Source organism: Manis pentadactyla, chromosome 4 (assembly GCF_030020395.1).
Source record: "Manis pentadactyla isolate mManPen7 chromosome 4, mManPen7.hap1, whole genome shotgun sequence".
Taxonomy (NCBI): domain Eukaryota; kingdom Metazoa; phylum Chordata; class Mammalia; order Pholidota; family Manidae; genus Manis; species Manis pentadactyla.
In genome coordinates this window covers 33513829-33529958 of record NC_080022.1, presented here as the reverse complement: position 1 = coordinate 33529958, position 16130 = coordinate 33513829, and the positions used below count along the sequence as shown (strand labels likewise).

The 16130-nt window shown below is 41.1% G+C and overlaps 1 protein-coding gene across 1 annotated transcript; it reads right to left on the bottom strand.

Moving 5' to 3' along the window:
- Nucleotides 1–8048: 8048 nt before the first annotated feature.
- Nucleotides 8049–8867, bottom strand: LOC118916352 (olfactory receptor 2A12-like). The gene has a single exon (XM_036893322.2). It carries the CDS (start codon nucleotides 8865–8867, stop codon nucleotides 8049–8051), a length of 819 nt encoding a protein of 272 aa, XP_036749217.2.
- Between the last annotated feature and the right edge of the window lie 7263 nt (nucleotides 8868–16130).

Below are 16130 nucleotides of genomic sequence, written 5' to 3'. Positions count from 1 at the left end.
CAGAGAGAGAGACAAAAGGATCTCCAGGAATGAAACAATATTAAGAGAACTGTGTGACCAATCTAAAAGGAGCAATATCCGTATTATAGGGGTCCCAGAAGAAGAAGAGAGAGGCAAAGAGATGGAAAGTATCTTAGAAGAAATAATTGCTGAAAACTTCCCCACACTGGGGGAGGAAGTAATCAAACAGACCACGGAAATACACAGAACCCCCAACAGAAAGGATCCAAGAAGGGCAACACCAAGACACATAATAATTAAAATGGCAAAGATCAAGGACAAGGAAAGAGTGTTAAAGGCAGCTAGAGAGAAAAAGGTCACCTATAAAGGGAAACCCATCAGGCTAACGTCAGATTTCTCAACAGAAACCCTACAGGCCAGAAGAGAATGGCATGATATATTTAATGCAATGAAACAGAAGGGCCTTGAACCAAGGATACTGTATCCAGCACGACTATCATTCAAATATGACGGTGGGATTAAACAATTCCCAGACAAACAAAAGCTGAGGGAATTTGCTTTCCACAAACCACCTCTACAGAACATCTTACAGGGACTGCTCTAGATGGGAGCACTCCTAGAAAGAGCACAGCACAAAACACCCAACATATGAAGAATCGAGGAGGAGGAACAAGAAGGGAGAGAAGAAAAGAATCTCCAGACAGTGTATATAACAGCTCAATAAGCGAGCTAAGTTAGGCAGTAAGATACTAAAGAGGCTAACCTTGAACCTTTGGTAACCACGAATTTAAAGCCTGCAATGGCAATAAGTACATATCTTTCAATAGTCACCCTAAATGTCAATGGGTTGAATGCACCAATCAAAAGACACAGAGTAACAGAATGGATAAAAAAGCAAGACCCATCTATATGCTGCTTACAAGAAACTCACCTCAAACCCAAAGACATGTACAGACTAAAAGTCAAGGGATGGAAAAACATATTTCAAGCAAACAACAGTGAGAAGAAAGCAGGGGTTGCAGTACTAATATCAGACAAAATAGACTTCAAAACAAAGAAAGTAACAAGAGATAAAGAAGGACACTACATAATGATAAAGGGCTCAGTCCAACAAGAGGATATAACCATTCTAAATATATATGCACCCAACACAGGAGCACCAGCATATGTGAAACAAATACTAACAGAACTAAAGGGGGATATAGACTGCAATGCATTGATTCTAGGAGACTTCAACACACCACTCACCCCAAAGGATAGATCCACTGGGCAGAAAATAAGTAAGGACACGGAAGCACTGAACAACACAGTAGAGCAGATGGACCTAATAGACATCTATAGAACTCTACATCCAAAAGCAGCGGGATATACATTCTTCTCAAGTGCACATGGAACATTCTCCAGAATAGACCACATACTAGGCCACAAAAAGAGCCTCAGAAAATTCCAAAAGATTGAAATCCTACCAACCAACTTTTCAGACCACAAAGGCATAAAACTAGAAATAAACTGTACAAAGAAAGCAAAGAGGCTCACGAACACATGGAGGCTTAACAACACGCTCCTAAATAATCAATGGATCAATGACCAAATCAAAATGGAGATCCAGCAATATATGGAAACAAATGACAACAACAACACTAAGCCCCAACTTCTGTGGGACACAGCAAAAGCAGTCTTAAGAGGAAAGTATATAGCAATCCAAGCATATTTAAAAAAGGAAGAGCAATCCCAAATGAATGGTCTAATGTCACAATTATCGAAATTGGAAAAAGAAGAACAGATGAGGCCTAAGGTCAGCAGAAGGAGGGACATAATAAAGATCAGAGAAGAAATAAATAAAATTGAGAAGAATAAAACAATAGCAAAAATCAATGAAACCAAGAGCTGGTTCTTCGAGAAAATAAACAAAATAGATAAGCCTCTAGCCAGATTTATTAAGAAGAAAAGAGAGTCAACACAAATCAACAGTATCAGAAACGAGAAAGGAAAAATCACGACGGACCCCACGGAAATGCAAAGAATTATTGGAGAATACTATGAAAACCTATATGCTAACAAGCTGGGAAACCTAGGAGAAATGGACAACTTCCTAGAAAAATATAACCTTCCAAGATTGACCCAGGAAGAAACAGAAAATCTAAACAGACCAATTACCAGCAACGAAATTGAAGAGGTAATCAAAAAACTACCAAAGAACAAAACCCCCGGGCCAGATGGATTTACCTCGGAATTTTATCAGACATACAGGGAAGACATAATACCCATTCTCCTTAAAGTTTTCCAAAAAATAGAGGAGGAGGGGATACTCCCAAACTCGTTCTATGAAGCTAACATCACCCTAATACCAAAACCAGGCAAAGACACCACCAAAAAAGAAAACTACAGACCAATATCCCTGATGAACGTAGATGCAAAAATACTCAACAAAATATTAGCAAACCGAATTCAAAAATACATCAAAAGGATCATACACCATGACCAAGTGGGATTCATTCCAGGGATGCAAGGATGGTACAACATTCGAAAGTCCATCAACATCATCCACCACATCAACAAAAAGAAAGACAAAAACCACATGATCATCTCCATAGATGCTGAAAAAGCATTTGACAAAGTTCAACATCCATTCATGTTAAAAACTCTCAGCAAAATGGGAATAGAGGGCAAGTACCTCAACATAATAAAGGCCATCTATGATAAACCCACAGCCAACATTATATTGAACAGCGAGAAGCTGAAAGCATTTCCTCTGAGATCGGGAACTAGACAGGGATGCCCACTCTCTCCACTGTTATTTAACATAGTACTGGAGGTCCTAGCCACGGCAATCAGACAAAATAAAGAAATACAAGGAATCCAGATTGGTAAAGAAGAAGTTAAACTGTCACTATTTGCAGATGACATGATACTGTACATAAAAAACCCTAAAGACTCCACCCCAAAACTACTAGAACTGATATCGGAATACAGCAAAGTTGCAGGATACAAAATCAACACACAGAAATCTGTGGCTTTCCTATATACTAACAATGAACCAACAGAGAGAGAAATCAGGAAAACAACTCCATTCACAATTGCATCAAAAAAAATAAAATACCTAGGAATAAACCTAACCAAAGAAGTGAAAGACTTATACTCTGAAAACTACAAGTCACTCTTAAGAGAAATTAAAGGGGACACTAACAGATGGAAACTCATCCCATGCTCGTGGCTAGGAAGAATTAATATCGTTAAAATGGCCATCCTGCCCAAAGCAATATACAGATTTGATGCAATCCCTATGAAACTACCAGCAACATTCTTCAATGAACTGGAACAAATAATTCAAAAATTCATATGGAAACACCAAAGACCCCGAATAGCCAAAGCAATCCTGAGAAAGAAGAATAAAGTAGGGGGGATCTCACTCCCCAACTTCAAGCTCTACTATAAAGCCATAGTAATCAAGACAATTTGGTACTGGCACAAGAGCAGAGCCACAGACCAATGGAACAGACTAGAGAATCCAGACATTAACCCAGACATATATGGTCAATTAATATTTGATAAAGGAGCCATGGACATACAATGGCGAAATGACAGTCTCTTCAACAGGTGGTGCTGGCAAAACTGGACAGCTACATGTAGGAGAATGAAACTGGACCATTGTCTAACCCCATATACAAAAGTAAACTCAAAATGGATCAAAGACCTGAATGTAAGCCATGAAACCATTAAACTCTTGGAAGAAAACATAGGCGAAAACCTCTTAGACATAAACATGAGTGACCTCTTCTTGAACATATCTCCCCGGGCAAGGAAAACAACAGCAAAAATGAGTAAGTGGGACTATATTAAGCTGAAAAGCTTCTGTACAGCAAAAGACACCATCAATAGAACAAGAAGGATCCCTACAGTATGGGAGAATATATTTGAAAATGACACATCCGATAAAGGCTTGACGTCCAGAATATATAAGGAGCTCTCACGCCTCAACAAACAAAAAACAAATAACCCAATTAAAAAATGGGCAGAGGAACTGAACAGACAGTTCTCCAAAAAAGAAATACAGATGGCCAACAGACACATGAAAAGATGCTCCACATCGCTAATTATCAGAGAAATGCAAATTAAAACTACAATGAGGTATCACCTCACACCAGTAAGGATGGCTGCCATCCAAAAGACAAACAACAACAAATGTTGGCGAGGCTGTGGAGAAAGGAGAACCCTCCTACACTGCTGGTGGGAATGTAAGTTAGTTCAACCATTGTGGAAAGCAGTATGGAGGTACATCAAAATGCTCAAAACAGACTTACCATTTGACCCAGGAATTCCACTCCTGGGAATTTACCCTAAGAATGCAGCAATCAAGTTTGAGAAAGACAGATGCACCCCTATGTTTATTGCAGCACTATTTACAATAGCCAAGAATTGGAAGCAACCTAAATGTCCATCAATAGATGAATGGATAAAGAAGATGTGGTACATATACACAATGGAATACTACTCAGCTATAAGAAAAGGGCAAATCCAATCATTTGCAGCAACATGGATGGAGCTGGAGGGTATTATGCTCAGTGAAACAAGCCAAGCGGAGAAAGAGAAATACCAAATGATTTCACTTATCTGTGGAATATAAGAACAAAGGAAAAACTGAAGGAACAAAACAGCAGCAGAATCACAGAACTCAAGAATGGACTAACAGGTACCAAAGGGAAAGGGACTGGGGAGGATGGGTGGGTAGGGAGGGATAAGGGGGGGAGAAGTAGGGGGGTATTAAGATTAACATGCATGGGGGGGTAGGAGAAAAGGGAGAGCTGTACAACACAGAGAAGGCAAGTAGTGATTCTACAACATTTTGCTATGCTGATGGACAGTGACTGTAAAGGGGTTTATAGGGGAGACCTGGTATAGGGGAGAGCCTAGTAAACATAATATTCATCATGTAAGTGTAGATTAGTGATAGCAAAAAAAAAAAAAAAAAAGGGCAGTTCCTGTGTGGTAACCTCCAACGAGTTCTACACAAGGGTATAAAGGGCATATAAAAGTGTAGGCAAAGGGTCTGTTTGTGTTTATACAGAGGATCAAAGCCTAATTGGGCTACCCCGAAAATGAACTAAGATACGATATGAAAAAGAACTTCCAACATCTGCACCCTCTGGAAGACTCATGCCAGAAGATGATCATCAAAAAACCCCAACAAAGATCCACGCACTGCTACAGCTGTAGATGCACTCATCCCACCAGTTCCTGGACCTGCCATGGGAATGAGGAAGGAGATATCTAAGCTGGCCTGTGCATACAGTAAAACAACAAAATTGGACTGGATCTATACTGTTGGAACTCAACCAAGAATTTGGAGAAGTGCAAATTGTAGCGCTCCAAAGTCTTACAACTACAAACTATTTATTGTTAAAAGAACATATGGCATGTGAACAGTCCCCAGGAATGGGTTGTTTTACTTTGTCTGATTTCTCTCAGACTGTTCAAGTTCATTTGGACAATATCCACCATATCATAGATAAGTTTTCACAAATGCCTAAGGTGCCTAACTGGTTTTCTTGGTTTCACTGCAGATGGCTGGTAATTACAGATATGCTTTGGTTATGTAACTATACTCCTATTATGTTAATGTGTGTGTGCAATTTAAGTAGTAGCTTAAAACCTATACATGCTGAAGTTACTCTACAAGAAGATATATCAAAGAAATCAATCTTCCCATGTTTTCTTCCGCCTGCTACTTCTATAGCTTTTCTTCTTCCTTCCTAATTACAACCCTTAAATAGAATTCGTGCCTCATATCAAATTTACCGAGTATCATAATTCTTCCAAGTGGTAAAGATACCTCAAGACAAATGCTGGGCATAGAAGCCACAGGGCATAAATATGCAAAGAAGTAAAAAGCTAACTTTTTCAAACAATAAGGCTTCTCTCTCACTTACCAACTTCACATTTCCCTGTATGGCCCCGGAAGATGACTGGTTAGCCAGAGACGGGTAAGATTCCTCAAGGGAGGAACAACCTAAGACAGGCACAGTCGCAGGGGGGCCATCAGGTGAGAAATTGGGGATCAACAGAGGTGAGGCTTAGAACCTCACCCCCCCGTTCTGAGAGAAATCTTCTGCATACGTGGATGTTTTATTGCCCTGGTCTAGCTTGGATTAACACATAGTCTACAGGCACACACCTGATCATCTACATGTGCTCTCTTACAACACTAAACTATGTTTTCTACCTTTATCTTGTATCTACCTATCACTTCAGCATTTTATTAAAAATAATAATAATAAAGAGAGAAACGTGGTATCCACATATAAATCAAGTATAAAAACCAAATGAGTATTCATATTTGAACTGACTGTTTATAGTTCATAATGCATGAGCAAAACCGAAAGTTTCTGTGATGACTGCCCTCGTACTGTTCACTATGTAACTTATTCATTATGTAAGAATTTGTTCTACATGTAAAAACTTGTTTGTTATGCCTCAGAAGATTGGAGACTGACAAAAATTAGGCTTGGGGTGGAATAATGATTGTGCATTGAGCATTGACTCCCCTATACAGAATTTTATTGTCGTTAACAACCACTTGATCAATAAATATGAGAGATGCCCTCACAAAAAATAAAAAAATAAAAAATAAAAAATAAAAAAATAAAAAAAAAAAAGGACAGACTTCCAATGGTAAAATAAATTAGTAACCGGGATGTAATGTATAGCATAAGGAATATAGTCAAGATATTGTAACAGCCTGGTAGGGTGATAGCTGGAACCTAGAATTATGTATATAAATGTTCTACCACTGTGTTGTACACTTGAAACTCATGTAATGTAATACTGTGTGTCAACTACCCTTCAATAAAAAATAATTATTAAAAAATAAAATAAAATAAAATAAAATAAAATAAAATAAAAATAAAAATGCAACTTTCATTTTCAATAGTTTCCTTATTCATCTTACAGTACACAGAGGATTCTCAAGTTTACTGCATTTGAGTCCCCTTCATTCTACTTCCTGGAGCATAGGATTTTAGACACATAGAGGTCTTGGAGACCATGAAACTTGAGGTGCTCATTTCAGAGATGAGCAAAGTAAGGTCCACAGAAGGGAAGGAAATTGCCCAAAGTCACAAAACAAGTTAGCAAGGTTGAACTGAATCCAGATCACGTGATGTCAGGTTCTGTGTCCTTCCAGGACACAATGCGCAGTATACCATGTCAGCCCCATGAACCATGTAGCCTCCATGCACCAAGGCAGGGGTACATATTCCACTGGCTTAATTTTTAATGGTAGCTACAGATATTCACTGTTTACATGAAGTACTTTGATTGCCTACATCACTGTGGCCTCTACTGTGTCCACGTATCATGTTACTTACAGTTACCATGTCTCATGTTGGTTACATGTATCCTGTTGGGTCTAGTGCCATTATGGGGGATTGTATTATCACCTTTTGTTTGCTGACTCTTTGTAGAGAGAGAATTAATCCATAAGCATTGTCACAGGACTGCATTAGTTTTCTGTGGGAAGAAAATGCTTCCTGCCCTTTTGCCAGCACACTTGCCATATGACTTGTTTTGAGCAGTAGGATGTGAGGAGAGATGTTGACACTTCTGAGCAGAACCTTTCAGAGCCATGATGCATTTCAGCCATTGTGCCGTTCTCTGTATTGTAAGAATGGATGTTCCAGAAAAGGCCTCCTCCGTCAGGTTTGATCCAAAAACCAATGGCCAAAGGCCATGGTCCACCTACAACTGACGCAGAACATGAGCAAAAAATGAATTTAAGCTGCCATGAGCCCTCACAGTACAGAGTTATCTGTCACTGCTCCACAGTGTAGCAGGTTGATGGAGGCAGCCATGCTCCATTCATGAACCACATTGGTTGCACTGACCCTGTACTATGTTGACCTTAAGGCACACCCTTTCCTCCGCATTGCACATTCTACCCCTGGTCACGCCTGTCTCCCAATTCACCAGAGCCCCCTATCTCGCCCTATCACTTTGAGAAAAGCCCACTTGATATCCTTGTTCCTCAGACTGTACACCACAGGGTTGAGCAGGGCAGTGAAGACATTGTAAAGGAGTGAGATCTGCTTGTCTCATTCAGGAGAATAGCTGGAGTTGGGCCTCATGTAGATGTAGGTGACTGGAGCATAGAAAAATGTGACCATGGTCAGGTGGGAAGCACAGGTAGAGAAAGCCTTGCAGCGACCACGTGTGGACTTGATCTTGAGAACCGCCTGGGCAATACGCATATAGGAGGCCAGAATGAGGGAGAGCGGGGTAATAACAATGAACACACTGATGATGAAGTCCACCATCTCAATGAGGTGGGTGTCCATGCAAGCCAAGCTTCGCACTGAGGGGCCCTCGCAGAAATAGTGGTCGATCATATTGGGCCCACAGTATGGTAGCCTCATGGTGAGGTAAGTATGGATTAGAGAGAAGAGGAAACCACAGGCACAGGTCCCAGCTGCCAGCTGTGTGCACAGACCCCAGCTGAGGATCACAGTGTAGCGCAGTGGGTAGCAGATGGCCACATATCGGTCATAAGCCATGACTACAAAAACAATGCACTCAGAAAGGCCCAGGGCACCAAACACATACATCTGCAGCCAACAGCCAGCAAAGGAGATGGTCTGAGAGTGAGCGAGAAGATGCACCAACATCTGGGGCATGGTGGTGGTGACGTAGCCCATATCCAGCAGGGAGAGGACACAGAGGAAGAAGTACATGGGAGTGTGGAGATGCACGTCCAGCCAGATCAGGGTGACGATGAGCCCATTGCCCAGGACGGAGCTCAGGTAGAGGAGAAGGAAGGCCAGGAAGAGCATCCTGTTGGACACGGGGTCACTGGAGAAGCCCAGCAGGATAAACTCAGAAACCCAGCTTTGGTTTTGCCCTGGAGGCAGCTGCATGGTGGGGCCTGCAAGAGAATCACTCTCCTTCAAATGTCATCTAAAGTATGGTTTTCTACCCAGTATGCTGGAGGTTGTCAGGCTAGGATCTTAACTCTGGCCTTACTACTCACCTGCCGTCTTGAACAAGTTGCTTAACCACTCTGAGCCTCAGTCCTCATATGTAAAATGTGGCTAATAATAGTGATGTTTCAGAGTTTTTATGAAGAGTAGATGCAATGTATATGAAGTGTATAACACAATGCTTTCAAGCAATAATTAACAGTAACTGCTCATGTGCAATCTCTCCAGTCTAACTTCCCACCCCTCAGCAGACAAACTTGTCACTTTTGTGTGACAATCAACGTGCACCACATCAGCTCAAGCCGCAGAAACCTTTAGAGGTGGAGTTAAGACTGGGCATAAACTACTACATAACCCTCCACCTCAGAGACCATTTGTCTCCATAGCTATAAGTGTCTCCACCCTGTAAACATTCTCCCTTCCCAGCTGACAATGCGATGCTTCGTCTGTAATGGGCTCTAGACAGGCACTGAGTTCTGATATCCTCGGGAGGACACTTAGGCTGGGGCTTCAACCCTTCCTCAGTTGCTCAGGGTGAGAGCCAGCGGGCTGCTGGCTGGAAGGGCCAGTAACACTCACCCTGCCTGATCTCAGTGGACCAACTGCAGTCACACACTCAGGCCGCACTCTCACCAGCGGCCACTTCTGTGCAAGCTCTGGCCTCTGCCCACCAGTGGCCAACGGTATATTTCTCCAGTAGTCACACTCTCTTTGGAAAAGGTCTGAACTCAGTCTGTTTTTTGAGGGTGTGTTACCAGCATGGGGAGTGAGAGAGGCATCTCCTGAATCCTTAGTCCCTTAATGTGCACTCTCCTTCAGCCACAAGGCCCTATCCACTATTTTTTCCCCACGTGTAACTTCTGGATCTCTTAGTGTGCTCTATTATCCTTCTAGTGGTTCCCTATCTTTTAGTAGATAGCAATTCTTCATATTAAATTTTCTCTGTCACATTGGTGGTGTGTTCTCTCTCCTGATAGGATCTTGGCTGATAAGGATGCTAAATCTATGGTGAGTGAGTTTGATAAGGAGCAGAATGTTACACAGTTATAAGATATCTACCCATAGAGTATTAGTTAATTAATCACAAAAGAAAAAATTAGTAACTATCAGTGAGAAACTGGACATCTGAATGGAGTGACTACAATTAACATCACCCATAAGAAGCAGACAGACTCAGTGAGTCGCCACATGTGAAATCCTAACAATATATCACCTATATATTATTTCTATCCAAAATGCAAAACCTGAATCACAAGGAAACATCAAAGAAACAAAAATGAGGAATTCCATAAAATACCTAGCTTCTAATCTTAAAAATGTGTTCATATCATGACTGACAAAGAAAGGCTTAGAATTTATAATAGGTGCAAGGAGACTGAAAAAAGCATAATCAATGCAGTATGTAATTCTAGAAGAAGTAAATAAGATTAGATTACTTAAATGTATCAATATTAAGTTTCCTGAATTGGTAACTACTATATAAGACAATATACTTAGGGAGTATTCTGAAGTATTAAGGATAAGGAACATGGTATATGCAAATTACTTTCAAATAGTTCTGAAAATTATAATAACAATGATGTGACAAATTGTTAAAAATTAATGTATCTAGGTATGTAACAGAAAGGATTTCTTTGCAGTATTAGTCCAGCATTCTGTAAATCTGAACTTATCCTTTAAAGGTTTCAAAAAGTTTTTAATTGTAAATGGTGAACTACATGATCATGAAAATGAGACCATCAGAAATTAGGGGAAAATTTTTATAGCCTTAAATACATATATAATAATCTAAGAAAGGCTAGAAATTAATCAGCTAATGTCCACCCTCGGAAGATTTAAAAAGATCTACAAATCAAACCCAAAAAGAACTTGAAGGAAAAAGACATCATAAAGATAAAAGCAGAAAATAATGGAATGTAAACAAATTAAGAATAGATAAACTCAACAGAGCCAAAAATTCATTCTTTGAAATAATATATATAAGTCCTTAGCAAGACTGATAAAAAGAAATAAAATACAAATTCTCAACTTCAGAAATTAAAAGGGCAACATTAATACAGATCCTACAGTCATTTAAAAGATAATTTTAAAATTTATAAACTACTTTATAACAATAAATTTGACAAATCAAATGGAAAAGTGTCCTAAAAATCACAAATTAAACAAAACTAACACAAGAAGAAATAAAAGTCAGAAGAGCCACTGTCTTCCCCCAAAATTGAATATATAATTTAAAATTTTCAAGAAAGAAAACTCGAGTCTCAGATAGCTTTACTAGTGAATTCTTCCAACATGTATGAGAGGAATAATAGCAATAATAGTAAACTCTTCCAAAGCATAGAAAAAGTGAAAATTTCCTAACTGAACTCAATTTATGAGACAAGCATACATTCAATACCAAAAAAAAACAAAGACGTTACAAGAGGAAAAACTTATAAAACAATCTTCCTCATGAACGTTCTTGCCAAGCTACTAAACAATGTATTAGCAAATAGGGTTCAACAATATATAAAAAGGATAATACATCAGAATCAAAGCAGGTTTACTACAAGAAATCAAGGTTGCTTTAGCAACCTTGTAATTCATCTCATTAATAGGAGTGAGGGAGAAAAATTATATAATTAACTCAGTAGATACAGAAAAGTCAACAAACATTTGATTACAAATAAGCTTCTTAGCAAACTAGGAATACAAGGGAAACTTCTTAATGTGATAAATATAATCTGCAATAAGAGAAGAAGCAACCTACAGCAAATGTAATAGTGAATGGTGAAATATCGATAATTTTCTCACTGACACTGGAAGTGAAACAAAAACGTTTACTATTACCACTTTTTTAACCATTGCACTGGTGGGTCATAGCCAGTGAAACAAGTCAAGAGAAAGAGATTTAAGGCCAAAGGCTTGGAAAGGAAGAGATAAAACTGTCATTATCGGCCGACCACATATTGGTGGGTACAAAATCTAAAGAACCCAAAGATGAACTGAAATTCATAAGCAAGTACAAAAAATGTGATGTATTTCTCTATAGTGGCGACCACAGAATAATTAATAAGAGCATTTAAAAATCAAATATGTAATACAAAATCTAATGAAGTATGTGTAGGAAAACAATATTTAGAAAAGTTAAAGATACCCAAGTATTGAGGAATATGCCATGTTCATGCATGGGTTGGACAATTCAACATTATAAAGGCAAAATTGACTTATAGATTCAATACAATCCCAGTCAAAACTCTAGCAGATTTTCTACAGATATTTATAACCTGGTCATAAAATTTATATGGAAATTATGAAGAATCCTGAAGAGGAAAACCAAACCTGGAGGACATACCAGATATTAAGACTTCCTACCATGATTAAATGAGTGTGAAATTGACACAAGAATAAAAAAACAGATCTAAGGAACAGAATACAAACCAGACCAGACCATGAATATACAGTTGTCTGATTTATGACAAAGTTGAGCATACCTAGCAATGGGGAAAGATGGTCTTTCAATAAATTCCACATGATGTGGATTTTCATGCAAGAAAATAAATTTGGGTCCTACCTCATATGGTACCCAAAAATCAATTCCAGATGTATTCTAGATTTAAATGGTAAAGATAAAACAATAAAATGTTTAGTATCAAAAACAGAAACCTATCAACATCACCTTGGGGTAGGAGAGATTTCTCAGATAAGACAGAAAAAGCACTAAACCATAGAGAAAAAAATGACAAACCAAATTGTAGTGAACTGAAGAAATTAAAAGATTTGTTAAGTGAAGAACCCTTAAAAATTAACAAACAAAAAAAAGCTACCCAACAGAAGAGTGGGCAAAGGATTTAAAAATACACCTGACAGTGAAAAAAAAAAAGACATCTTACAAAAGAGGCTGTATAAATAGCCACTAATAAAGTGAAAAGATGCTCAGCATCATTAGTCATCCAGCAATTGCAAGTAAAAACTATAGGGGAACAAAACTACACACCCACCAGAAGGCTAAAATGAAAGCCACCTAGTATCCTGCATGTCTCTTCTCCTGTGCCCCTCAGGCTTCGCCTAGGTCCTCAGCATGGAGGAGCTCCACCAGCTGCATGCACACCACCCAGTACACACTCAGGAGTACATCCACTTTGGGACTCGGCACAGGTGTCATCTCCCCAGGAAGACTTCCCTGACCTGTCCCACCATCTCCGGCTCCCAGCCCTGGACTAGATGCTGCCTCTGTTTCTCACACCCCTGTGCATACTGGCAAGTTATAATCTTAGTAGGCTTAGAGGATTCTTATACAAAGCTTGAGATATAGTGCCTCAGGAGAACTTTCACCTTCTCCTGTTAAAGCCCACTAATTGAGTTGGCATGTCTGGAATAAACTATGGATATGTGGGTGAATTGATAATCTCCATTGCAATAATAGCAATAGATAATATATAATGAATAATTTCCATATGCCAGGCATTATTACACTAACTTTATCTCATCATCACAACTCATTGAGGAGAAAGTACCATAAACTCCACTGTACAGATGAAAATACAAAGGCACAGAGAACAAGTGATGGGTTCTAAATTACGTGTTTTGTTTGGTGGACCTGGGATTTGAATGGAGGCAGTCTGGAGCCAAGCCAACTCTTAATCATTATCCTCTCCTGCTTCAGCAGACAGGCTCTACGTGGGAGGGGCGAAGAATGCAAACTTTCCCCCACCCCCATGCACACCAAATCAAGCTTTTGAGTTTTGGGCCCAAGAATCATGGCCTCTGAGGCATGGCCACCAGGCAAGAAGGACCAGAATCCTCCTAGGACAAATGGCTGAAGCGGCACCACAACCGTCTGTCAGGATACTTTCATCTGTCTGTTCCCATCGTGTGGATGTGAGAAGCCAAGGAATGCGTTGTAATCAGAAGGAATCAGTGGAAGGAACTTGGGGAATTATTACCATTATGGAACTCAATATATTTTTGTAAAAGCCTGTTTTAGTCAAACTTGATTTCCATGGAATGAGGGATATCACTTAGTTAAAAAAAAAAATTTCTTCTAAGATTCTGTCGGCCCAGCAGTGTGCGTCTGGACTTGCAATGCCCCAGGCCTCTCGAGAGCAGGGGAGTGGGGGTGTCGGGGGTCCGAATCGCCAGAGCCAACCGTGTCCCTGCTCAAACTTTCCCATCATTGTCCTTTCAGGAACATGTCTCTCAGCGAGACATGGAGATCCCTGAGCTCAGGAAGGTGTATTATTCACTTCTGTGTTTCTAGCACCTTGACATGGCTTCACACAGAGAAACTATCAGTAAGTATTTGTTAAATGAATAAAGGAAAGAAAGAAGGGGGTCTGGGAAGAAGGAACGAATGGGAGGGGACTGAGCTGGGAGGGGGGGAAGAACACGGGGCAGTGAGGAGAAGGGGCCAGAGCGATACTGGGCTGTGGGCACAGAGAGGACCCGGGGACTGGGGGCCTGGCCACCCCTGACCTCTGGCCCCCACAGATGCCGGGATCCTGCCCGCAGCCCCAAGCCCAGCTCCCATCTCACCCCTCAGGGATCCGCAGAAACAAGTCGTGGAGAGGCTGCCATTTGCTCTGAAGAGAAGGAGCCTGAGCAGGAAGCCTCCCGGGCAGCTGAGTGCAGGGAGCCGGGATTCCGCGCAGCCCCGTGCCCGGAGGAGCCCTGCATTTCCGAGGGCGGACGAGGAAGCCGGCCTTCTCTCCACGGGAAGCTCTCTGCGCGCGGCCAGGCAGCCTTGGCTCCCGAAGGTCCTGCTGTCGGGTCCTGAGGCACAAGGAAGGGAGCCCGCTGTCCCCAAGCTCCGCGCAGTGGGCCAGGCTGCTGCGGCTTTATGGTCCTGTCTCCTCAGCAGGCTTTCCGGGGAGAGCTGACAAGGGCCACCCCTTTGCCTCCTGCCGCCACCGCCCCTGTCCCCAGGGGGAAGCCACGATGGGATTCCCTGAATGTTGTCAACAGAACCCACAGGGAGGACGCCCTTGGGGACAGAGCGGGAGCAAACAACACCCACGTGGGGAGGTGGGGAGGTGGGGAGAGGCTGGGGACAGGACTATTTCCTTTCCCAGACTTCTGAGGGCTGTGACCAGCTCCTGGGAGAGGGGCTGGCACTGGGCACCTTGTAGAAGTGCCAGGAACTGAAGGCCTCATTCTGATTCTCCTCTCACCTCCCCAACCCCTGGGCCCTCACCTGTCCATTCAACCATGTTTGAGTCCCACCTCTATTCCTCACTGAACAACTTGGGCAAATGAAAATCCTCCTCCATTTCCTACTAGTCCGATACCCTGGACGAATCACCCAACCTCTCTGATGATAATTTAGACTTGACTGTGGAGCACTGACCTACACCCGGTCTTGAATCAGTCCTGGCAAAAAGCATGTGAGTCTCAGCTGCAGGTTACATGCAAGGAAGCTGAGGCCCAGGGGCGTGAGAAACTGCCCAATGCTCGTATCTACTAAGTGCAGAGGCAAAATTTGAATCAGGATCTATCAAGTTCTACTGCCTGTACTCTTAAACTTGCTGTTATGCTGCCTCAGCTTTCTCTGTAAAATGTTAATAATAATTTCTAATGATGACTAATGGTATGGTTTCTGGGAGAATTCAATGAGAAGGAGATGCTGAAAACCCTGCCCAAGTCTCCATGACCGAGTTCCCCTCCTTCCTTCTATCAGGCCTCAGCTCCCCATCTACTCACAATGGGAAGGTTGGGCTCTGAGGTCCCTCCTGCTCAGCTACCCCCACAGCCAATTAATCTGAAATTTCAGTAATGCTGTGAGGTGGCTGGTAAACAAAACCATGATGCAAGGTAAATTGTAGAAAATACAATAAAATAAATTACATTAAAAACAAAGATCAAGGGACATGAAGGAATTACACTAAGTAAAATAAGTCAGAAAAATAGAAATACTTTATGATCTCACCTATTTGTGGAAATCTAAAAACACTGAACTGATAGAAACAGAGGGTCTGGAAAGGGATTGAGGGGTGTTATGATTAGTACACATGGTGTAGGAGGGGTCACGCGGCAGACAGCATAACACAGAGAAGACAAATAGTGACTCTGTGGCATCTTACTGTACTGATGGGCGGGGACTTCAATGGGGCATGGGGGGGACTTGACAATATGGGTGAATGTAGTAACCACAATGTTTTTCACGAGAAACCTTCATAAGAGTGTATATCAATGATACCTTAATAAAAAAAAGAAAGAAACAGA

Excerpts from the sequence above, each read along its gene's own strand:
- LOC118916352 (XM_036893322.2), bottom strand. The coding sequence starts at position 8,867 with ATGCAGCTGCCTCCAGGGCAAAACCAAAGCTGGGTTTCTGAGTTTATC.